Source organism: Tasmannia lanceolata, unplaced genomic scaffold (genome assembly GCF_043159265.1).
Source record: "Tasmannia lanceolata isolate RefF3 unplaced genomic scaffold, GAP_Taslan_0.1 ptg000025l, whole genome shotgun sequence".
Classification (NCBI taxonomy): Eukaryota; Viridiplantae; Streptophyta; class Magnoliopsida; order Canellales; family Winteraceae; genus Tasmannia; species Tasmannia lanceolata.
Genome location: NW_027518702.1, coordinates 8,835,876 through 8,861,345, shown reverse-complemented (window position 1 = coordinate 8,861,345; position 25,470 = coordinate 8,835,876). Strand labels below are relative to the sequence as shown.

Sequence of the window (25,470 nt, the reverse complement as noted above, 5' to 3'; positions counted from 1 at the left end):
AAAAGAGAAGCTTTGCATTGCAGGAATTTTCTGGAGAAGTTTAGAAAAGAAAAACTTTTTCAGAATTTCCTACTTTTCCATTGTTTGAATAGATATGAAAAGTAACTTGAACAAAGCATTTCAAACAGAGCCTTAACGCAGAATTTATTCCTTCAATCATCACCTTCCTTGTGTGAACCGCACACTTGGAAAGAAAATCTCAGAGCCCTGTGCCTGCAAGAAAAACATTTCTAATGGGTGGGGCCCAACATTTTATCACCAACCGTAGCATACGTGGGGCCCACCATTACCACTATGTTTTGATATAGTGGGCCCACCATCTCCACCAAAACCTATACATAAGTTGGGGTCCACCATTTTATACCTCATGACCACTTTACACCATGTTTTTTTATGGGTTGAGGCCAACCGTTTTACCTGTAATATTTGATGAGGTGGGGGCCCACCACCTATGCATTAGGGTGGAGCCCAATAGTTAGTGGGTTACTCCATTCTAATCCCTATAATTTTGCTTTGTCATAGTGTAAGGTCAAGTTTTCGCCTGCAGCCGTACACATCTTGGCCGAACCATATAAAATCGATGTGCATCTTGTGGCTTGTTATTATTTCTACTTTTCGATTGGATCGGATTTGCCGGGTAGATTTTATCAACAAAAACAGCTATACACTGCCTGCCCAAAAGGGCTTCCTTTTCGTTTCAGTGGCTAGCTACCCAGTTTCACACTTTCACAACAATTCCAAAAGGGAAATGATAAATGTGCCCATTTTCATCACTTGGGACACCTAGCTACATTGTATCTTTGACTGAAAAGGTGTTGATGTACTTCACATTTGAAGGGATGAAGTGACCTGATTGCCACGTACATGGCTAAGCGATCCTACTCACATCGGACCAGTGCCCGAGGAATAGTGGCTCAAGAAATATTGAATGGTGATGTGGGGGGTGGTTTCCGAGGAATACAAATAACCTCTGGTTTTTTTTCAGATTTGGCGAGCGTCTGGAATAACTAGTGAATTACAACTCTATTGCACCGCAATTAATGGAACTTTAGCTTTAGCTGGTCGTGATCAAGAAACCACCGGTTTCGCTTGGTGGGCTGGGAATGCCCAACTTATCAATTTGTCCGGTAAACTACTCGGGGGCTCAGGTAGTCCATGCCGGATTAATCGTAGCAATGAACCTATTTGAAGTGACTCATTTCGTACCAGAGAAACCCATGTATGAACAAGGATTGATTTTACTTCCCCATTTTACTTCCTCTGCAGTATTAGGCTTTTGTGGTATTTATCATGCACTTCTTGGACCTGAGACTCTTGAAGAATCCTTTCCATTCTTCGGTTATGTATGGAAAGATAGAAATAAAATGACCACAATTTTAGGTATTCACTTAATCTGGTTATAAAGGAGCGCCTTTATCATTTCCCTTCCAAAATCTTCCTTCCCTTGTATGACACCATTTCCTTCATTTTTTCAAAGGATCTCAACAAAAGGTCTGGGTACGTATTCTTTGGATTCTTGTTCATGTTTTGTATACTAAAAATATTCACAAATTCCAAACAATTTTTGAAGGATAACTGTTTAGCTAAATTGGATTCAGCCCCTATCCGACCAATTTTATCGTAAGAGCCCAACCCGAATGCCAAAAAATATCTACGGAGTTGAGCTTCTTTTGCTAAAAAGTGAATTGGGAATCAACCCAAGTTTATGTAAAAAGCTCAAAACCAAATTCCCTAAAATTGACCTGAACTTTTGCTGAAAACGGTAATGGATTCAACACAAATCAAACCCAATTTTATGGCGAATTGAATTCAAGCAAAATCCAATGGTAGAAGCTCAAACCGAATTCCCAAAAAAAATTCAACCCTGGTTGAGCTTTTGCTAAAAAATGAAATGGAATCAACCCAAATCCAACCAAATTCCCAAAAATCAAACCACTACACCCCTGCAAGCTGAATTTCAACGGCACATAAAAAAGAAACACAAAGGACAGATGTTTATCATGATTCATAATCAACTACTCAATAATTAAGGGAGGATCAAATACCTATTTGTCAGTAAGGCTACATTTCTTTCAGAGCAAACTGGATGTAAAAATAAAAATTTTGCACCCATTTTTTCACTTAGAAAGAAACAAGGCCTAGGAGCATATACGACTTGGATAAGGAAACAAGTTGCAATAGTTTGGGCTTGTGAACGATGATACCAATAATCCCAATTGCATTTGAACAAACGGATCTTGAAATGGATGGAAGCAGTAAGCAACACTCAGAGAAGCATCAACAGATTGAAATTTAAAGATATTAATAAAAAGCATTGAACTAGAATTACCAAATACCAATTTCAAAGGTTTGTCAAAACGAACAAATAATCAGAAAACAAAACATAGCCTTGACAGGCAAATGTGTTGTCGTCGAATTGAAGTACTAAACACAATCCAAAACAAACTTAAAAAGACACAAAATAAACCTCTTAATCCACTCTTATCTCGACGGGCGATTGTCATCATCATCAAAGTAGCACAAACTCAAAAGCTTGTGACTTTTATCTTCTCTAGCTCTTTGCAGCTTGCTTTTCCTTGGCCTTTTGGATCTTCAAAACCTTCTTGACAATCTTCTGTTCTTCCACTAAGAAGGCTCGAATGATCCTACAAAAAAAAAAGGATTAAAACAACACAATCTCATGAAATCACATGAAAACATTTAGGCGTTGGAAAGAGAAGAGCACACCTCTCCCTGACTGCACCCCCAGAGAGAACCCCTCCATATGCGCGATTAACAGTCCTCCGGTTTCTCGACAATCTAGATCTTTTGTATTCTGCGGGTCTTAGGTGAGGAATCTGAAGAAAAAACCCAATTTTTTTTTTCGAGGTCACTAGAAAAATTTTATCGAGACAAAACCCAAATTTATTATTAAGAGTAGTTTCAAGATAGAGGAAGATGATAACAGTAATGGAGAAAAGCCTATGAAAATTCCTCAGAATCAACCTGTATTGAGGTAAAAGGCATGCTAGCAGCATCATATCTATTAAATGTACGATAAATTGCAAGAAGAAACATATCGGAACTCTGATCACAGAAATCTGAGAGATCTTAGTCTTGCATTTAGTTGGAACATGTTGCTGCCCATTGTCTGGCATTTGCATATAAATAGAAAAGCATCCAATAACGCCAAGGAGTTACATAAGTCACAAGAAATAAATGCAAAACAATGTGTACTGACTTCCCAGTGCAGATGGTGAAGAATGTACAAGCTTCGGAGAAAGGATCTCAGCTTATCAGTTCCGACAGAAGAAAATTCTGAGTTGGTTCTAATAAGAGCAACAGAAAGAGAAGACTTTTCACATGTAAAAGAGCATGTCTCAGCTTAATGTCCCATTTGAAAATAAGAACAAATCAATATTAATATAAACTAATTTACAAATAAGGAAAAATTTTGGTGCCATCACAGAACTTAAATTGTCATCTAAGGTCATCATAATTAATATTATATGGGATTTGCTATCGAACCTCGCAGAAGGCATTTCGCGGAACGGCTGTTGCATGATAGTGCAGCCACCTCATATGAATTAAATGAATAAGACGTGGCTGCACTATCATGCAATAGCCGTTCTGCGAAATGCCTCCTGCGATGGCCCCTAGCAAATCCCATATTATATTTCTTGTAAAAGGCACTCCACTCCCAAAAGAACAGGTTACTAAATGCTTTGATCGAGTGAAAAGCATAGAAACAAAGGTGACACTACACGTTCATATTTTTTAACCAAATTAGAGAAAGAAAAAAAAGAGCGAGTTGGGAAATCAAATCATTTGGAAACACAATGTTACATAGAAATCAATAAATGCTACCATGTTTGTTGTAAGATAATACAGTAGAAATAGATTGAACATTATCATAAAATCAGTAAATCACTCATTAGTAAACACAATGACATATTGGTCGAATTAAGATTCAAGAAGATCCCACACGGTTTTCCGAACTTCATCTACATACGGACAAGAAACCAAGCATCTATGCAAGAGCCATAGCTCCCCACGGCCTTACGAGGATTTGCTAGCTGATGCTTGTGACATACAGTAGAATAAAGACCACCACAAATTTAGATTCATAATTGGAAAACTGATGTAGATCGTCGTGGCGGATCAGCAGAAGCAACAGGCATTCTCTACAAATCTCACCAGAAATTCTTAACATTCAGGAAGAAACTTAAAATTACAGCTAATGAATCGAAATTAAACTTGAATTTCTAGTAAAATCCTATCACATGACGGAAAATTTCTTCATTTATACTCAGAAATCACAAGTAGGATTGTTGAAGAAGAGTTCTTACACATCAAGAGACCTTCTATTCCAATTCATGAATAAAACTCCAAGAAAAAAAACATATATGAGTTGGTTGCCCAGCATTCCTTCCCAAGTCTTCCAATTTCTCTTCAACATTCCACAACACAAGTTGCCAAGAAATGCTCTTCCTAGTTGTTGAGAATTACAAATTGCAAATTACAACTTACATATTCGAAGTCTTCATCAATGTTGAATTCCTATAAATTGAGTCTTTAATCTTCAATTTGACCCATTTGAGTCATCTTGTTTCTTGTCTTGTGCAATGTATCTAAACTTAATATCTTAATCTCAATTGATGCAGCAAGCAAGCTGGAAGTCTCTTGTTAATAGTCAATCGGTGATTATACTTGCTGACAAGGAGAGATCGTGGATAGCAAACTTATAGTTTTGGAGAAAGTGAGAGATTGTAGAATGTATAGAGAGAGATAGAGGCAGAATGTGAGTTGTGCGTTGGTGTTGAGAGATCAAGGAGTCAATGTTGAATTCTTATAAATTTAGTCCTTAATCTTTTTTTCTTTTTTTTAAAATGGAGTCTTTAATCTTCAATTTGACCCATTCGAGTCATCTTGTTTCTTGTCTTGTGCAATGTATCTAAACTTACTGTCTTAATCTCAATTGATGCAGCAAGCAAGCTGGAAGTCTCTTGTCAATTGTTTATTAGATTGTAGATAATAAGAGATCGTGTAGAGCAAACTTATAGTTATGGAGAAAGTGAGAGATTGTAGAATGTATAGAGAGAGTTAGAGACATGAAAACTATTTAACCTACCAAAACACTCCCAAACTAGCTGTTATTTAGTTGGGGGTATACTTGGAAATTATATAACATACCAAAATACCTCCCAACATTAGCCGTTTTATAGATGGGCGGGTATTTATGTATAAATTGTTCGACTTAAACACCCCCAAAACTAGCCGTTTTCAAGATGTTGGCAGTATTTGGGTAAATAATTATTCAACTTATGAAAATACCCCTAAGACTAGTTGTTTTCTAGTTGTTGAGGGGTATTATTGGTGGAAAAAATAAAAACGTAAAAATCACGGGTCGTGCTGGCTACTTGCACGATGGGTGGGGTGAACCACAAGGAGATAATTGGGGACCACATGGTAAGGTGGTTGGACATAATTATGTACCACATGGAGAGAACCACAAGGACCCATGGACAAGTGTCAATTTCTGCTTCACATCCACTTCAAGGTGGCTATTGGGCCGTGCCCCGATGGGTGGGGTGAACCACAAGGAGATAATTTGGGACCACATGGTAAGGTGGTTGGTCATAATTATGTACCACATGGAGAGAACCACAAGGACCCATGGACAAGGGGCAATTTCTGCTTCACATCCACTTCAAGGTGGCTATTGGGCCGTGCCGGACCGAGCACGGCCAGTGTGCTACAATAGTGGCTGGTGGGACGTGCCAAGCACGGCCCAATGATCTGGGTTGGGCTGGGCGGTAGGTTTTGGCACGGTGGGTTGTGCCAGCCCGCGGCTCATGATGGGCTGGATGGCACGCACAATTTTTTTTTATGTTTTTTGCTTTTTTTTACCAAAAAAATCTTATAAGAACTACAAAACAGCTAGTTTAAGGGTATTTTGGTAAGTTGAATAATTTTTACCCAAATACCTCCAACATCTATAAAACAGCTAGTTTGGGGGGTATTTTCGTAAGTTGAACAATTTTTACCCAAATAGCCCCAGCATTTATAAAACAGCTAGTTTTAGGGGTTATTTTGGTAAGTTAAATAATTTCCAAGTATATTCACCCAACAACTAAATAACGACTAGTTATGAAGGGTATTTTTGTAATTTAAATCATTTCCAAGTCCTATAAATACCCCCTCCATCTCTGAACACCAACACACACAAGTCACTTTCCCCCTCTAACTCTATCTGTATACTCTACATTCTACAAGCTCTCACTTTTAAAATTTTAGGAAGGTTGGACGAAAAGCTCATGTATGTTTCGTTTTCTTGGAGGTTTCCTATGAATTGGCAGAGAATGTCTCTTGAGGTGTAAAAACTCTTCTTCACTCTTTAAGATTTTGCTGAGATTTGAAGAAAACAATTGTTGCTTCCGATGATTTGCCAAAACGATTTACATCAAAAACCCATGTCAACCCCATCTATCATTCACCGACAGCAACATACTTCTTTCCTTTAAGTGGAAATACTGTGTCAGCCCCATCTGTCATTAACCACCAACAACAAACACTTTTGAAAAATCAAAACCTTTTTAAGAATATTCCTACTCTTCGGCTCTCTAACTTAGCTAAGCACCTCCATGGCTCCACCAACTTGAATTCAACAATGGAAAACCCATGCCAATCCCATCGATCATTCACCAACAACGGCAAGCACTTTTTGTTAGAAGTGTGTATTGTATGTGTGTAGCATGCCTGAGGGCATTTTAGTCTTTGTACTTTTCCCTTTATACAAATACAAATACCCTAACTCACAATTTTCTCTTTTCTCATCTTCTCTCATCTCCTCTCTCAACACTTTTGAAAGATCAAAACTTTTCTAACTATATTCTTCCTACCATTACAAATATACCTTTCTAACGGAATAGGTATATTTTCCATTCCGGTCCGGAAACCGGAATTCCCTGTTCCGGCCGGAAAAAGGTCTGGAAAGGCGGAAAATTTTCAAAAGAATTCTAAAAAATTATTAAAATGCCATTAAGGCTGTTGGGGAGTGTGTATTTTACAGATTTGCCCTCGTTTTATGACCGTTTTATAGTTGTTGTGAGAGCATTTTTTGTCTTTTCAAAAAAAATCCAAAAAATTACATAAATTCATTTATGGCTGTTGGGGAGTGTATTTTACACACTTGCTCTCATTTTATGACCGTTTTATAGTTGTTAGGAGGGCATTTTTCGTCTTTTTGCAAAAACAATTGAAAAATAAAAAAATCCCAAAAATCACAGAATGCCATTATAGCTGTTGGGGACTGTTTTTTACACTTCTACGCTCATTTTATGACCGTTTTATAGCAGCTGTTGGGAGGGCATTTTGCATCATTTTTCACCTAAAAAGCTATAAATAGCTCTCTAACCATTGTTTTTTCACAACTTATTTCGTCTTCAAATCTTCTCCTACACTACATACAACTACATCTAATTCTCCTACAACTACAAAGATCATCTCAGAGGCTTTTATTATTCCAATTCCACTACAAGCTCAAGAAAATCAAAGACTTTTTTTATCTCCTACAACAACAAGCTCTACTATACTACAGACAAGGGCTTCTCTTCTACAACCTAAGACTTCTTCAACTTAATCTCTCATCCAAAAGGCGTAAGGAAAGTTAAAGCTTTATTTGATTTAATTTCCTTTCATTCCATATTCTTTCTCTCCATTTCAACTTAAAATATGAGTTCTTCTGGAGGAGCATCATCTATTGGTTCCGCACCCGCTAGATCGGATGACCCGGCATGGGCTTATGGCCTAGTGATTCCGGGTCAAAAAAACTGTGTTAAATACATCTTTTATGAAAAACTCATAAAAGGTGGAGGTATAACCCGATTTAAAGAACATCTAGCGGGTGTTCCTGGCCATGTCCCGGCAATACTGATGTAAAATGGAGAATGACACAAATGTTAGGCGAAATGAGAAAAGAAAGGGCTAGGAAAAGTGTATCAAGGGCAGATGTGGGTAGTTTTCATACCACACCAAAAGAAGATGGGGAGAGGGATGAGGACGATAAACCGTTTTATAGCTGTTGGGAGGGCATTTTGCATCATTTTTCACCCAAAAAGCTATAAATAGCCCTCTAACCATTGTTTTTTCACAACTCATTTCCTCTTCAAATCTTCTTCTACAACTACAACTCTTTTATCATAACATCTAGGTGATCTATACTCAGTCGGTTCGTCGTCCTCATCACCCTCTCCCTCTTCCACATCCACATCTTCTTCTTCTGGTGTGATATAAAAACTACCTACCTCTGCCCTTGATACACTTTTCCTAACCCTTTCTTTTCTCATTTCGCCTAGCATTTGTGCCATTCTCCATTTTACATCGGCATTGACTTTTTTACATGCCGCGACATCGCCAGGAACACCCGCTAGATGTTCTTTAAACCGGGCTATACCTCCACCTTTTATGAGTTTTTCACAAAAGGTGCATTTAACACAGTTTTTTTGACCCGGAATCATTAGGCCATAAGCCCATGTCGGGTCATCCGATCTAGCGGGTGCGGAACCAATAGATGAGGCTCCTCCAGAAGAACTCATATTTTAAGTTGAAATGGAGAGAAAGAGAATAAGGAATGAAAGAAAATTAAATCAAATAAAACTTTAACTTTCCTTACGCCTTTTGGATGAGAGAATAAGTTGAAGAAGCCCTAGGGTGTAGAGAGAAGCCCTAGGGTGTAGAAGAGAAGCCCTAGGTTATAGAAGAGAAGCCCTTATCTTTAGTATAGTAGAGCTTATTGCTGTAGGAGATAAAAAGCCTTTGATCATCTTGAGCTTGAAGTGAAATTGGTTGAAATTGAAATATTAAAAGCCTTTGAGATGATCTTTGTAATTGTAGGAAAAGTAGATGTAGTTGTATATAGTGTAGGAGATAAAAGAGTTGTAGTTGTAGGAGAAGATTTGAAGAGGAAGTGAGTTGTGAAAAAACAATGGTTAGAGGGCCATTTATAGCTTTTTGGTGAAAATGATGCAAAATGCCCTCCCAACAGCTATAAAACGGTCATAAAATGAGCGTAGAAGTGTAAAAAATAGTCCCCAACAGCTATAATGGCATTTCTGTAATTTTTGGGATTTTTTATTTACTTTTTTTTTGCAAAAAGACAAAAAATGCCCTCCTAACAACTATGAAACGGTCACAAAATGGGAGCAAATGTGTAAAATACACTCCCCAACAGCCATAAATGAATTTTAAAAGACAGAAAAATGCCCTCCCAACTATAAAATGGTCATAAAACGAGGGCAAATCTATAAAATACACTCCCCAACGGCCTTAATGGCATTTTAGTAATTTTAAAAAAAAAAATGAAAATTTTCCGCCTTTCTAGACCGTACCGGCCGGAACCCCGGAACAGGGCATTCCGCCCGTTCCACCCAGAATTCAGGGCGGAACGACGGCAATTCGGATCGGAACGGAAAATATACCCATTCCGTTCCGAAATCTAGTCTGTTCCGGCCGGAACGGAATTAATAACTAAGATGTCAACACTATATTGGCAACCAAACAAGGGGTTTTGCTGACATGGCACCCAAATGCCAACCAAGACACCGAAGGTACTCAGGCTTTTGCTCAACCAAACACACCCCAATTGACTTGGCAAGTCAATGGATTCTGATTAATTCAGAAGGGCCAAACCGAGTCCACTTGGATCAACAACTTATTGGTGGGCAGCTATTAATCTGTCAATTACCATACAACATTATGAGATCGTTTCTTAATTTATATTCTTACTTACATAATGGCTATGATCTGTGCAAATAGACACAAGTGTCGCCTGTCGGCACGGACACGGAGTGTCGGACACGACAAACTCCAAAAATTTAGAAACAGGGACAAGCCTAAAATAGAAATAACATATAATCATGATTTGTAGACATGGATTCGTGTGCCGAATTTTGAAACGGATATGAGGTATCCGACATGGAAACCTCTAAAAATCTAGAAATAGTCTCACACTCGTACACACACATACGTATAAAGTTACTGACACTTTAGTACACTTAAAAGTGTCTAAAGGAGTGTTGACATGTGTGCACACGGGTGTCATGTCGGACACGACACGACACGCGTGTCAGCAATAAATTCAAAGTGTCGGCCAAATCATAGCATAATGGTACACTCAACTGCAAGTGAGGTTTCAAGCTATGAGTAGGACGTAAGTTGTTTTCATTGAAACTTGCAAAAGTATACTCATGAGCACCGTGAGACTAGAAACACAAGTTTTCTATTTTTAATGCAAGAGAATCTGATAATCTATAACCTAAGCGAGGTGAAAAGTATCCAATACAGATGAGATGAACCAACCTTATCTGAATCGTAAGAAAAATGAATTACAATCAGATGCAGAATGAGAATATATGGTGTGTTACTTACCGGTATTAGTTACCTTTTTTATTGATATCTTGTATGGTGCTTGAATACTTAATGTCTTCGCCTAATCGTAACAGCTAATAGTACTAATATCTTGTCAACATGTCTTACAAAATACAAATTGCTTACTTAAAAGATTAGGCTCATATTTTCATTAGGTATTTTCATTTTCTTTGAGATAAGAAATTTTATTAATAAAAGAAAGAAGGATAATAACAGGAGTGTAGATGATGACCCCATAGAACAGCCCACTACAAGTGGTAGCTTAAGATTAATGCTCTAAACAGCCCTATGAGTGACTAACCTTAACATGGAACTCTTCCATATTGTTAGCACTCCAAAGGAAATGAATGAATTACGAGGAAATATCACCACTCAAATCATGGATCTCCTTGATGAAGTTATGTAACATCCAAAGGCTTAGGATCAACCTTGACACCCACAAAATGACATTCAATGAATCACCCTCAACCCAAAGGGAAAAGACTCAACTTATAGATATAGATCCCAACATGCAACGCACAAACATAAACTTTCTTTTAGACTACCATACTAATGGACCACAAAAAAAATGTTTCTAACTAGAAAGCTCTCCACAAGTTAAGAAAAGGATACAAATAAGTCCTTAATTAAAATGTTATCCATTAAGCACAATGCTTAACTATTTTTACTACGGTAATGAATTTCTAATATTTTTATGTCAAAAATGCACCCAAGCCTGCGAACAAAAAGAAGAAACTTTGCATAGATCTTATGCTATTCATAGCTCACATTTACCATAGATAACAATGTCAAAAGCAGGGTCAGGCATAGGAAAAGGACAAAGTCAAATGGGTGAACGAAAACACAGAAGAGGCCTCTAAGTTCGGCCCCACTGTATTTAAAAATAAATAAAAGTCCAGTATGGAAACCATATAAAACTCCCTTAACATCATCAATACCGAACACCCTAAAACCCTATCACACAGAGCAGAAAACACAATAACAGCAAAAACATTACAAAGCAAAAGAAAGTTGGTACAGCCTAAAAATCAACCAACGAATCCAATAAAAAAATTACTTTCAATAACACCGAAAAACTTATACGGATATTATAACATAAAAATAGAAAAAATTAAGTATCTGAGTAAAAAAAATTAAAAAATCACATACTCCTTGAATTCTTTTTCCGGTGACTGGACATTTTGGTCCGCTAGCTCTCTTCTTAGTGGTCTGGAAGATAAGCTTCCCACCTAAATTCCAACACAATCATCAGGAAATAGATAAGCTAAAATGCCATCCAAATATATATATATATATATCACACGCACACATACATGTATGCACATATGGGTAAATGATATCACCACAACCATGTTTTGATATTTGCAACAGCGATTCTTGTCTTTTATTATTTAAAGAGCAGTAAAAGGTAATTATAGTTCCGAAACAGCACTCACAAGCATGATTTTAAATTTCGGATGAAATCCAAAATTTCGCATTTCAGCGGGGATCGAAACCGAAATTTGCCGAAATTCCAAATTTCGTGAAATTTCGGAATTTCGGTGCGAAATTTCGAGAAAATGTCATTTAAAAAAAATATGTTACAAAATTTCGTCCGAAATTTCGAGAAGAAATACCAAATTTCAGCCCAAAATTTGGGATTTCGGTGGGGTCCGAGATCGGTACCGAAACCGAAATTTAAAACCTTGCTCACAAGCCAATTAAAAATGAAAAGGTGCAATTACTAAAACAAGGTTGTGCTAATATTATTTCCCTATATATATATATATATATATATATATATGAGGAATATGATTGTGAGCTTGAAGCTCATATAACTTATATGAGCTTGAGGCCCAAACACATGTGGCCCCACATTGTTAGGATGATCCAAAGCATTCATTTGAAAGGCCCTTACATAGATATGATGTGTACAAAAAATCAGCTCCATAGGATCATCCTAACCCATCCAAAAGTGGAAGGCAAAATGGACAGACACAGTTTGCCACAAATCTGCCCTTTTTGCCCTCCGCTTTTGGAAGGGTTAGGATGATCCAATGGAGCTGATTTTTTGTACACACCCTATCTATGATGAAGTCTTGTAAATGAATGCTTTGGATCACCACAAAAAATGTGGGACCCATGTGTTTGGGCCCTGAAGCTCATATAAGCTATATGAGCTTCAAGCTCACAATCATTTTCCTCTATATGTATATATATAATATATATACATACATTTGTATATATTTTAATTATGGTAAAAAAAAAAAACAAGACCACGATATATAGATCGATGTAGAAAGAAGAAAGAAAACAAAAGGGGGACGAAAGAGCAGCAAAAGAGAAAGCTAGGGTTTAGCTGATGTATATAAAGAACAAAGAACAGGTTGGGGGGAGGGGACTATGAAATGGCAAAGCATTGAATTGGAAGGCGAAAGAAAAACGAGTGTGTGGAACCGAAAGATCAGATCGGGATCAGGAAATAAAAACCAAAAACTAGGGTTTTGAAGGATAAGAAGAAGAGCATCTAGGGTTTGGGGAAAAAACTAGGGTTTTAAAGGATAAGAAGAAGAGCATATAGGGTTTTGAAGGATAAGAAGAAGAGCATCCACGGTTTGGAGAAAACTAGGGTTTAAAAGGATAAAAAGAAGAGCATCTAGGGTTTGGAAAAAACTAGGGTTTTAAAGGATAAAAAGAAGAGCATCTAGGGTTTGGAAAAAACTAGGGTTTTGAAGGATAAGAAGAAGAGCATCAAGGGTAAGGAAAAAACTAGGGTTTTGAAGGATAAGAAGAAGAGCATCTAGGGTAAGGAAAAAATTAGGGTTTTAAAGGATAAAAGAAGAGCATCTAGGGTTATGAAAAAACATAATACGAACATCCTTAAAAAAAAAAAAGCATGATACGAACATCAATGACTTTCAAGTGAAAGAAAAGAAAAAATGCTAGGGTTTAAGAGGAAAAGAGAGAAGATTAGGGTTTATATATATACCAGGGGTTTTGACGACCCTGGTTTGATTGGATTTGGTAGCGTAGCTGTGCCGTTTTCGATACGTGAGCCTTTGAACCATCTTTTCTCTTTCTCTCTCTCAGTCTGAGACTCTGAGTTTTGCTCTCAGATAAATGCGAGAAGAAGAAGAAGAAGAAGAAGAGGTTTTGAGCTGAGAGGAGGCGGGTATAAAAGGGCTTTCTGGGCTCATTGCCCTAGATCGAACGGCTGAGATCAACTTATCTGATGGTTCTACCTATTCAATAATTCATTTCATTGATCTGATGTTGGCACTACCTTGTTTTTATAATCGCATTAACTCTTATTGTTTTTATTATTTAAACAGCTGTCAAAGGCTGAAAGGTTATTACAGTTTCTGAAAAGTTCTCACTGGCCAATTAAAAAAGAAAAGACAAGGTTAGTTTGTGCGATTATTAACATATGGTCGTGCCAATATCAGTAGCATTCATTTCAGTTTTTCTGTATTAATTAATGTTTGGATAGAGGGATCCTAGAGGAAGACTTTCTTTTTTTATTGGCTTGTGAGTTGTGACCATGGTTTTAAATTTAGGTTTCCATACCGGTTTCGGTTTCGGACCCAACCGAAATCAAAATTTTAACCGAAATTTCTGCCCAAATCCGGTGAAACAATAAAAACATTATTTTATTCGATACCAAATTTCGGTCAAAAATTAATTAATTAAAAAATACAGGTTTTTGGGTGAAATTTTGGAAAAAAAGAAATTTCGACCGACTAAAATTCCGAAATTTCGGACGAAATAAAATACCATTTCAGGTTTGTGATGTTTCGGTGTCGGTCCCGACCAAAACCCAAAATTTCGGATTTCGGTTGAAATTTAAAACCATGCTTGTGACAGCTTGGGAGGTGTAATATAAGTATATAACCTTTGATAGCTCTTTAAGTAATAAAAGACATGGTAAGATATTGATTATCCGATTCAAGAGGAAGGGAATAATTGATTCCCTAGAAACATATTATAAAAAATAATTAAATAAGAAATCGAATTCAATAAATTTTTCTTTTGGACGGGAAGAGAATCAGAAGTGAGGGACCAAAGGATATTGGCCCATTTATTGGGGAAGAACTTTGATGGCTTTAGCTTATGCAGCTGGCCCCAATTGGCATATGTGGCCATCTTAGGAATGCAATGAGAGAGGTGTTATATAGGGTTGCAACTCCTCGGGCCACGGTGTCAGGTTTTCCAAAACCCTCCCCTACTCAAGAAATTATCTTGGGTCGGCTCTGGTCTGATTTTTTTATTGGAAAACTCGAGATTCGTAAACTCGACCCTACCCAAGATAGTTTGTTAGGTTGGGTCAAGTTTTTATTTTTTAGTGTAAGATAGTGACTAATTTCAAAGATTGTAGAAAATAACAAATTTTCACACCAAAAATCTCTAAATTTATGTCATCAACTGTATATATAAATTTAAGAAGGGACTATTTTTTCACATCACCAACATGATCAACTTAATGAAAACAATTATGAAAATATATTGGAAAATAATTTGTCAAGTTATTCAAGAGATATTTAAGAAAGAAATTGTAAACATATATAAGTTGATTCGGGTTTCGTTTTTTATTCTTCAAACCCGACCCTACCCAAGATTGGGTTGTGTTTTTCAACCTAAGACCTGACCCAACCCAAGACCTGACCCAACCCAAGACCCATGATTTATAAACCCAACCCGGGGTTATTTTAGGGTCGAGTCGATGCAGGTCGGGTAAAACCCGACCCAAGTTGCAGCCTTAGTGTTATGAGCTTTCGCAAGTCCATTAGACAAGAGGGGAGCTATTGATGCAGAGATTAAGGTAATCCTATATGCTATTCACTCAACATCGAGAGACAATCTACAACATATGATCATAGAGGAGGATTCCATGTGAGAGGGTTGGAGAGGGCTATATCCATGGCGGTCCAAGACATGTTTAATCAAAAATTATATTTTTGGATATTAATAAAATGTAATTAGAGAATTTATATAATCTATAATTCGATCTGACCGATAAAACTTCCAATCACACCTTCTATGCATACATATAATACGGGAGTGATGAGAATATCAGCACCCATAGGATACTAGAGAAGAAAAACTAATTATTCTCTAAAGACTCTTACGGTAATTAGAAAGACTAGCCAATAATCACCTATCTTCCAAACCTAAAAAAACAAACAAATTGAAAGTTGAACAAACTAACAGACTACTTCCTCTAGTTATAACTTATAACACTAGGGAAGGAAGATCAATTCAATAATGAAGAAGAAAATGATTAAAAGAAAAAAGGAGTGGGATAAATACTTTTCACTCATAGATCTACGTCCCAATCCCAGTGCATGGTACTTCCGTTTCGATGAATCTTAAAACCTTCAAAATGTATGTTTCAAACTAACAAGATCTACATATTATCTGAGTGTCATCTTCAATCCCTCTATCCATCTTGTTTCCCTTCATCCCTATTTATGTACTTACTAAAATTGGTATGTTTGCTTGTATGTGTGGCTCTTTGGCTTAAGTCTTGGGTATGCTCCCCAGTGACAAGAGTTCGAATCCCCTGGGCTTGCCCGATGTGCGCGGTTTACGGGTGATTGCGCGCATCCGGAGGGAATTAGTCCCGCTCTACAAAGTGGAGTGGGGACACCCTATGTCATAAAAAAAAATAGTAAGGTGCATACTCACTCAAATTAGTAACTTTGTACTAGTTCTTTATCTCATATGAAAAAGGAGATATGGAGATATTTTCTCCTCTCTTCCAAGGAAACAGGAGATGGAGAAATTTTCTCCTTCCTATGAAATAGAAAAGGAGAAACTCTTTCCAACAAACAAAAGAGGAGAAAGGCCTTCTCCAAGTCGATGTACCATGCCATCTTATTCCTTGGATGCATATCTTATTCTTTAAACATCTACAACATGCACAAATGTGAAATATTCTTTTGCACGTAGGACCCTATGATCTGGGCCCACATACCTTTGAGATCCACTCACTCGAAGATAAGACATGTCAAACAACTAGAAGGTTATTTTTGCAAGTAAAGCAAAGTAGAAGACTTCGTTTACAAAAGGCCCATTAAATTAGGAATAAGATGATATGAGTTTTGCAAAAAAAGACAATCCTTTGTTGTGCCAGAAGACAAGTGACCTCAAAACCCAATCAAATGCTAAAAACACAATCGAAATTAGACCTGGCAAAAGCGACCCGTCCCCGCGGGTCGACCCGACCCACCCGCAAATTTGCGGGCACGGGTCTAAGTTTTAGTGACCCGTCAAAACTAACCCGCGGGTGACCCAACCCGCAAAAACACGGGTTGGGTTGGGTCGGGTCAACCCGCGGGCACCCCCAAGTCACTTGGCTATTTTAAGGGTGGTGATTTTGTTATGCTAATCTAGTTAGATGGCTTTTTTTTTCTAATGCAAAGGATGGTGATTTTGTCATGCTAATCTATTTTTTAAGGGTTTGATGCCTGAATAGGTTATGGCTGGCACCATAGAATATAAATAGGTTGTGGCTAGCACCATAGGTTGATCCCAACCCTCCGATTTGAATGTTAGAGGGTTGATCACTTGATCCTAACCCTCTATAGATGGGAGGGTTAGGATCAACCTATTGAAATGATTTTTGGGGCACAACCTATTTAGGCTGTGGGCCATCTAATGGACGGTTTGGATCATCCCACGGTGCCGGCCATACCCCCCTCATCAAAATCCAGTGATAAAATTTTCCAAAATAAACAACTGTTTGAATTTGCGGGTGACCCGCGGGTTGACCCGGCCCACCCACGGGCCGCGCGGGTCACCTAAATTCTGACCCGCAAAAATGAGGGTCATCTCCTGACCCACACCCGCATCACCCGTGGGTTGACCCGGCCCGACCCACCCGTTTGCCAGGTCTAATCGAAATGACCAAAGTTGCTCAAATCTTGTTGCCAAAGGAGTGAAGATGAATTCATGAAAATGAAGTTAGGAGAAAATCCAAAGCATTCTACTTCACTTTTTGACCCATTTGCAACCTTCTGGGCCGGCTGCATTATTAGTTAGTGGGAAATGATATATCCACCAACTTTTCTTTCCCGGCTCACCCCCTGGTAGTTTAAAAAGGGTAGCCATAAATACACTGGAGGGTGGTGGACCAGGGAAGAAAAGGGTGTGGATATATCGCTTACCTAGTTAGTGAAAGACAGGTTGGATACCACCAAAAAAGATAACATTGATTTAGGGAAATGATATTTTATACTCCTTAATTTATTTCGGTTATGGCATTCTTCACATTATCATGCCCATTTCTAATTGGTTGTTGATGATAAATTGTGAATTGTAAATCCCTCTAAGATCTCTCCCTCTCATGGTTTTAAATTTCGACCGAAATCCGAAATTCCACACCGAAATCAATCAAAACCGAAACGATCATTTATTTCGGCCGAAATTTGGATTTTTCCAAAATTTGACCCAAAGAATCTGTTTTTTTTTTTAATATTAATTTAATATTTCTCCGAAATTTCGAAATTTGAGGGTCCGAAACCGGTACCGAAACCGAAATTTTAAACCTTGCTCCCTCTATGTCCTTCGCTGCTCCATCTTTCCTAATTTAGGCCCTGTTTGTTTTGATTTTTCATAATTGACTTTGAGTCCAAAACTGATTATTGGACTCAAAATTAAATAGAATTTAGTCTAATAATCACTTTTTTATTCAAAATCAATTCTAAAAATCCTAGACGAACCGGGCCTAATTGTGAAGCCCAAGCTCTCTCTCTCTCTCAATAATGTTCCTCCATGTGTTGTCATCGACAGTAGGTGATTTTGTTTATGTTAGAGAGGAGAGGGCTCAAGAAGAATCCAAATGGATATAAACAAGGGAAAAATGCACTTAGACCCCGTGTGGTTTCTGACACATTCAACTTAACCCCTAAAGTTTAAAAAGTTACAAGTAGACCCCCTGTGGTTTCATTGGGTTTTTTAAACTGGACGGAGCTGACGGAGTGGGGGAAAATACCAAAATGCCATCGTCCTCCCCAACTGTAAATTAGGGTTTTCATACTTGAAAACTAAAAATTAGGATTTGATTCAAACCCTTATTGATTTATCAACATAAACCCTCCATTTAGGAGTTTTATTTGTCTTCATTCACATCATTATAATGATTTGCACAAAAACCCTAATGTTTTAGGGCTTTATTTTTTGTTTTTATCAAAGTTTTTTTCTTGAAAATGGGTTTGATGTAGCCATGGGGTGGGGTTCGATTGTCTGTGGTGGAGGTGACGGCGGTGGCCGGAGATGGCGACAACGGCAGTGGCTGAAGGTGGCGACGAAGGCGGTGGCTAGAGGGGCGACGGCGGCTTTGAGAAATGGCGTAACCCTAATCCCTCTACAAATGAGGGTATTGCTGTCCTCAAAATATTAATAATGGTTAGTTTAGTCTTTCCGTCAGGTTAAACTAACGGACACTTGATGGAGGGGGTGTACTTGTCACGTTTTGAAACCAGAGGGGGTCTACTTGTTGTAACTTTTTAAACTTTAGGGGTTAAGTTAAATGTGTCAGAAACCACAAGGGGGTCTAAGTGTATTTTTCCCTATAAACAATATGTAATGGTTGTTAGAAGTACAACGTGATGGGACAAACAAATGCCCAAGAAAAATTGTCTCATCAGCAGTAACTAAGATCAAACACAGCCTTTGTTCCTTCAAAGAATGGAAAATCCCACATATATTGTTAAAGTATAAAAGATAAATAGCACATTTCTCCAACGGCATAAGCTTTTAGAGAAGTTGGTAAGTTAATACAATATCAGAGCCAAAAGTTTCGAGTTCAAACCTCCCGAATAGTGAAAATCCACTTCCGATATATGGAGAGGGGAGAATCCAGCAGCTCTTCTTATCTAAATTGGATTGCCCATGTAAAAGGAGTGAATTTTCCTCCCCTCCCCATTCCACCTTTTCTTCTACATTTTGTATCTCCAGATAAATAATGGGCAATTATAAATTCGCACCGCTTGTTGGATAATTCACACCCCTGTTAACATGAATTGCGTCAGACTTCAATGCTTTTTGACGTCAATTCACGCTAAAAGCGGTGTGAATTATCCTACAGGGCGTGCGAATTTATCATCACCCAAATTTATAAGCAATTGCAATTGCTTCTATATTTCCTTTAATACACTGGTAGACCCCAGCTTACTCACCCAAAAAATAAAAAAAATTAGTACACCATGAAAAAAGACTACAAGGTTAAGTTTGGCATCCTTAACTGAAGTCCCTCTCTCCTTTCTGACCCTCTAGCATGATTGGGCAGACCAATATTTCTCTCCTTTCTGACCCTCTAGGCCTCTAGCATGATTGGGCCAACCAATATTTCTCTCCTTTCTGACCCTCTAGGCCTCTAGCATGATTGGGCCGACCAATATTTACATGGAATAATTTTTCATGGTTACTAAACAAGGTCTAAATGAGCCCAAATATGTGAAATTGTGCTGCAATTTAAAAGATTGACAATCTGATTTGGGAGATTTTTTATATTAGACTGACATGAAAAACCTCTTATAGCAATGGAAAAATAAATATTTGGGTCGATCGCATTGTATTAGAAAACACAAGATCTCATGGAGGATCGCATGTGATCTCTCATCTAGTTGTTTTTTATACAACAGATTGGCAACTCTATTTCTTTTTGCCCAAAAGAAATAGAGGGTTCAAAAAATAAATAAATTGAAGGTTTGAAACAGAACCCAGTAGGAAAATATGTTAATAAAGGGAAGTGATATATTCACCCCTTTTCTTCCCTGGACCACCCCCCCTTAGTGTAATTATGACTACTTCTGTACACTAGAATGGCACCAAGGAAGAAAAAGGGGCGAATATATCAGTTCACAAAATGAATTGTAAGAGAGACTTTGTTTTGTTACAAGATAAGGAAGAAGAGACAGGTTCTGCAGCCATGATAATAGCAGAGTGAAAGAAAAAGAGTAAGCTTAAAAAACAAACCAAAAAAAGAGTAAGAGGCTTTAAGTAAGCTTCATAATTTTAAAGACATACTAGACCTGGCAAACGGATGGGCCAGGTCCGGTCAAAAATGACCCGGAAATTTACGGGTCACTAAATGGTTGACCCGGACTGCACACGTGTGGACCGGGTGGACCCGCGGGTCATCAGTTTTTTTTATAACGATCTTTTGTTGTTTTTTTTCTTTTTTTAAAAGATTTTTTTCTACTTTGCGCCCATCCTTTGCATATGATGATGGCCATTTATGTTGACTTTTTGGCAGATTTGTCTTATTCATTGACGTGGCTGTCATCATATGATGGGCGGAAGTAGCTTTCTCAAAGGTGGCTAGCAAATCCCTTCATGATAATCATGGGGTAAGGTCTAGGAGAAAAATTACGGGAAAGAGGCTTTAAAATTAGAAAAACTATGCAAAAAACTACCAAAAAAGTACCTCTACTGAAAAACTACGGATAAAATTCATGAAAATCTAAAAACTATGGGAAAAAGGTTATTTCATTTCTCTACGGTACCCGGGGCCCACCCGGACCGGCCCAGTTTTTATAGGCCGGGTGGACTGCGGGTCATTTTCAAACAGGTCACAAATGAGTGACTCGGACCCGAAAATATGGGCGGACTGGGCCGACCAACGGGTCCGGGTCGCTTCTTGCCAGAGATAAGACATACTAATGATTTGGAATGAAGGTATCGAGGAGACAAGAACAATTCAACTACGTAGATAGCATAGTCAGGAATTGGGATACTATGTTGAACGATAACATCTACAATGTGAGAACTAAGTGAAATCCCCCTCAGAGACCATTGAACTTAGTGTTTATGGTTGATCTCGGAGGGGGTTTTAAACTTTTGAGTAAAATCATCTATTCCTTTGCGGGATCAGAGGCCGAGATACGGCACTCACGAAGGTATGACTATTTTCTGAGGTGAGATGGAGGGGAGGTTGGAAGTGGAAAGCAACTCTTCTAACACTATGTCATGGGCAAAAGGAAAGCAACTCTTCTAACACTTAGGGGTGTCAACGGATCCACTTCGGGTCGGATCCACCTATGTCACAGTCACGATCCATTCAAATTCCTTATCGGTCGGGTCGGAGTCGGATTGTTCTTCGGATCCTACTTTCCACGTCGTGATCACAATCCATTTTAATTCGGACCGTCCATCAGAGTGTCCTATTGTGTCCCACTAAGCTAAGTAAACAATTAAGTTTTTTCAAAAGAGATAGATGGCAGTCCACTATTAGTGTGTCTCTATGCATTTTCTTCAAGTAAATTAAAAATTTATCTATATTTAATCTATGTGTATAATAATGCTTGTAAACAATAAAACTAATCAAAATTACTTACACAAATATAATGTATAACTATTACAAAGAATATGATGAATAAAGAACCAAACCCCTCTCTATTTTCCTTCATGAAAGTATGAAATGAAACAACTGATAAGAGAGGTTTTGACCAAAATACCCTTCATAGAAAGGTTAGCATTAACAAAATTTGGAGGGTATTTTTGTAAACCATTTCGGATCATGACTATCCAATGGGCATCTGTGGCGTGCCCATACACAACCCAAAATTTTTCGAATCCCAAATTTGATGATCCGAAATATGCCCATAGATCCTATTCATATGTTAAGATTCCGATCATTAACGTTCGGATTCGTACGATCCATCGAACCGTCTGAATCAATTGACACCCCTACTAACACTATGTCATGGGCAAAAGGAAAGAGTGACAGACTATGGAGGCCAGCGGGATTTAAAGATGAGAATAGAGATTTGTCTACAAATAGGGTGATTTCTTTTATCTCTCTCGTTCCTCTAAATGCTAATGACTTGGCCGACCGCATAGAGATTATTGTTTTGAGGGGCAATCTCTCTCTCTCTCTCTCTCAAAAGTACACTGGTAATCTTTATTTCTATCAATAAATGGTATATCTTCTTCTAAGTAGACAAAGAAGTAGATAAACAAGGCTGTGGGATCTCACATTAGGCCAAACTAAGCCCAACTTGGGCTTTCCCCCTAAAGCCCAATTTTGCAGGCAATCAAGCCATCAACCATTCAACCATCAACCCAAAGCATCTACCATTTCCAAATTACCAAAATAACCCACGCAACAGCTTCTTTATTCAAATACATTACTCTCCATATAAAAAGAGATAATTTATATGGTGGCCGACCGTCAAAGAACAAGGGCAGAGAGAGAGAAAAAATTCTTACCCTTGATTTTTGATCAAGATCAAACCCCCTTTTTTGACTTTTCCCGTAATAAAAAATTAAAGAGATTGATATTTTCTCTCTCCAACCTTTATATGTAAAGGGCGGCCACCATATAATTTCTCATAAAAAGAAGAGCTTCACTTGAACCAAAACTAGACTCAAATGCAAGATACTTAGGGGGGGGGGGGGGATGAGCAGCAGCTTACAGCTTTGCGCCTCGTTGCTAGGAGACTGCAAGAGCTTCACAAACCGAAACGGATTCCAATAAGATTTAATTGTGACACTTTAAATCTCTTTAATCTGTTTTTTTTTTCTTTCTAAATATTACAATAAATTTAGGGAATGTTATCAGCACTACTGTATTTTGATGATCGCACTCCTCACTTTATTAAAAGTACAATATGGCCCACACTATAGAATGATCCAAACCGTCCATTAGATGGGCCACAGCCTAAATAGGTTGTGCCCCAAAAATTATTTCCATAGGTTGATCCTGACCCCCGATCTATTGAGGGTTAGTATCCACCCTGTAACAATCAGATCGGAGGGCTATATTCACATAGAAAGTTTTTTTTTAATATGAAAATAAAAGATTATATTCACATAATCTACCCAAATTCCTAATATATAACCATATTATCATCTAAAAGAATTGAAATTAGCTGAATCCATGGATCCTTTTTATTTTATTTTAAGGAGGTTAGTTGAAACCAACACTCGATACCTGTGTGGGATTCAATACTCGATACCCATGTATCTATACCCAAGCAGCATAGTGAATACGAATCCCCCCACCAATCCCTCCTCATAACATATATCCAAATGCGAGAGCGATCAATTCATCCAGATAGTTTCTTCTTAGAGATCTAAATGCTGGAACTCAACTTTCCTGCCAAGCCATCACACATGGCCTTGACACCCAGCTCTTTGTTCAGACGATGATCGTAAGCATGTATGCAGAATGCAGACAAGTCTCTTCAGCTCAGAAAGTTTTCAATAAAATGCCACAACAAAATATCGTAGCATGGAATGACATTGTCACCACCTGTTTCAGAGTGGCTGTTTAATCCGATGCCTTGGCGGAATCCGACATCGTGGAATATCATGCTTCCAGGGTACACCAAAGCCAGGGTGCTGGGGTCTGCAAGGAAAACGTTTGTTGAGATGCCCAGAAAGGACTCCATCTTTTGAAGGAGAAAGATTGTTGGATTTGCTCAAAATGGTTGTTTTGATGATGCTTCCAATTTTTTCTGGGGGTTGCAGAGGCTGGGAATGGGAACCAACGAGGTGAGCTTGCCTTCTTTCAGCAGTTGTATTGGCCGGGGTTTTTGAGTTTGGGAGAATCTGACATGGTGTATATAGAAAGAAAGCTGGGGTTTAATCGGATTATCTCAGTAAGTAATGCATTTTTGGATAGGTACGCCAAATGTGGAAGCACAAACATGGGTCAGCTAGAGTGAGGCCTGAAGGTATCGCATTCATTTCAATCCTACATGCTTGCTGCCATGTTGGGATGATAGAACAATGATGCCATTACTTCTACAAAATGAAGGAGATCTACAAAATCGAACTTTCAATAGAACATTTCGGGTGTACAATCAATCTCTATGATCAGTCTGGTCTGCTCAAAGAGGCCTATAAGTTCATTACCAGGGTGCCCATCGAACCAAATGCCATTATCTGGCAGACACTACTTGGGGCATGCAATATCCATGGTAATGTTAGGTTGGCGGAATTTTGGTAAGGACAGCTTTCGGAGCTGGACCTAGATGATTGCAATGACTTCTTTTGTCAATATGTCTAAGATGTAGCTGGTTGTGGTCACTGTAAGGAGTTTGATGAACACCCAGATGGAGCGCAATGGAAGTTGACAAAGTTGTTTCTCGTTTGTAGGTGAAAGAATGAATAGAATTACAGAGGCGGCTCATATGAAGCTCGCAAAGATCATGTCAACACTGAAAGTAGAAGGTTATGCCCCAGAGATAAGGACTGTATTGCATGATATAGAGGAAGAGGAGGATGCAGTTTCTAGGCACAGCGAGAATCCTGCAGTTGCTTTTGGCATTGACATATTGAGCCATGGAAGCACTCTAAGGATTGTGAAGAATCGGCGTGACCCAAAGTGTACACATAGGATGTTGTCTTGAGGGATCTCAGCCAGTTTCATACGTTTAAATGATCCTGTTTTGGCAGAAATTATTAGTGACTGTTGTTTGTAGAAAGAACAATGGGAATTCTGTTGATGAAGATGTCAAGTTCTTTTGCATAGTTAATAATTCAATCAATGCATAAGAACAAATAAGAACCAGGAGGGAAAAGAGACCCAATCAGGGCAGAATCCAATGGCCCGTGGTACCACCATGACAAGGAAAGCTCATTATACACACAAATTTCAATTGTCCTCAAGTACAACGAGTGTCTACAGTAAACTCTGTGTGTGTGTGTGTAATATTTGTGTGTGTGTGTGTATGTCACACACACAAATATTAGCCCATATCTATCATCCAATGCCTACACCCAGCTATAAAGCCCAAATCCACCCTTAATGGTGCAAATTTTGTATTACTTTTAGTTTTTGATGTTCTTGGATTCTAGATATTGTTAAAATCAAAGTTTTATCAGCACACGCAGTGAATAAGTTACTTTGCATCCATTATTACACATAAAAATTGTAAATCATTTTTAAAATAATTTTATATAGACATACTAGCTGCTCCAACTTCTTGAATTTTTAAGACTTCCCTAGTCACTCCCAAATCCATGACCATTTTCTCTTCCTGCAATTAAGATGCAACAATTGAGATATTATGCCCCCTATCTAGGGAAAGCCACATCAATAGCTTATCTGATAAGATAAGACTGACCTTATGC

General features: G+C 38.2%; 1 protein-coding gene and 1 pseudogene across 1 annotated transcript; one reads left to right on the top strand and one right to left on the bottom strand.

Annotated features, from left to right (window-relative positions):
- Nucleotides 1–2,283: 2,283 nt before the first annotated feature.
- On the bottom strand, nucleotides 2,284–13,533 carry LOC143857730 (large ribosomal subunit protein eL34). Its single transcript, XM_077368189.1, has 4 exons — nucleotides 13,376–13,533; nucleotides 11,557–11,636; nucleotides 2,728–2,837; nucleotides 2,284–2,645 (listed from the first exon to the last, which is right to left on the bottom strand). The coding sequence occupies exons 1-4, from the start codon at nucleotides 13,452–13,454 to the stop codon at nucleotides 2,552–2,554; spliced, it is 363 nt and encodes a 120-aa protein (XP_077224304.1). The 5' UTR covers nucleotides 13,455–13,533; the 3' UTR covers nucleotides 2,284–2,551.
- Nucleotides 13,534–22,088: 8,555 nt separating this feature from the next.
- On the top strand, nucleotides 22,089–24,598 carry LOC143857621 (pentatricopeptide repeat-containing protein At1g74630 pseudogene; annotated as a pseudogene).
- The last annotated feature ends 872 nt before the right edge of the window (nucleotides 24,599–25,470 follow it).

What these genes read in the sequence shown, in the direction of transcription:
- LOC143857730 (XM_077368189.1), bottom strand. Translation starts at nt 13,454, where the DNA reads ATGGTTCAAAGGCTCACGTATCGAAAACGGCACAGCTACGCTACCAAA. An exon ending in CAGGGTCGTCAAAACCCCTG is followed by an intron (nt 11,637 to 13,375) that starts GTATATATATAA and finishes GTTGGAATTTAG; the next exon opens with GTGGGAAGCTTATCTTCCAG. An exon ending in CCGGAAAAAGAATTCAAGGA is followed by an intron (nt 2,838 to 11,556) that starts GTATGTGATTTT and finishes TTTTTTCTTCAG; the next exon opens with ATTCCTCACCTAAGACCCGC.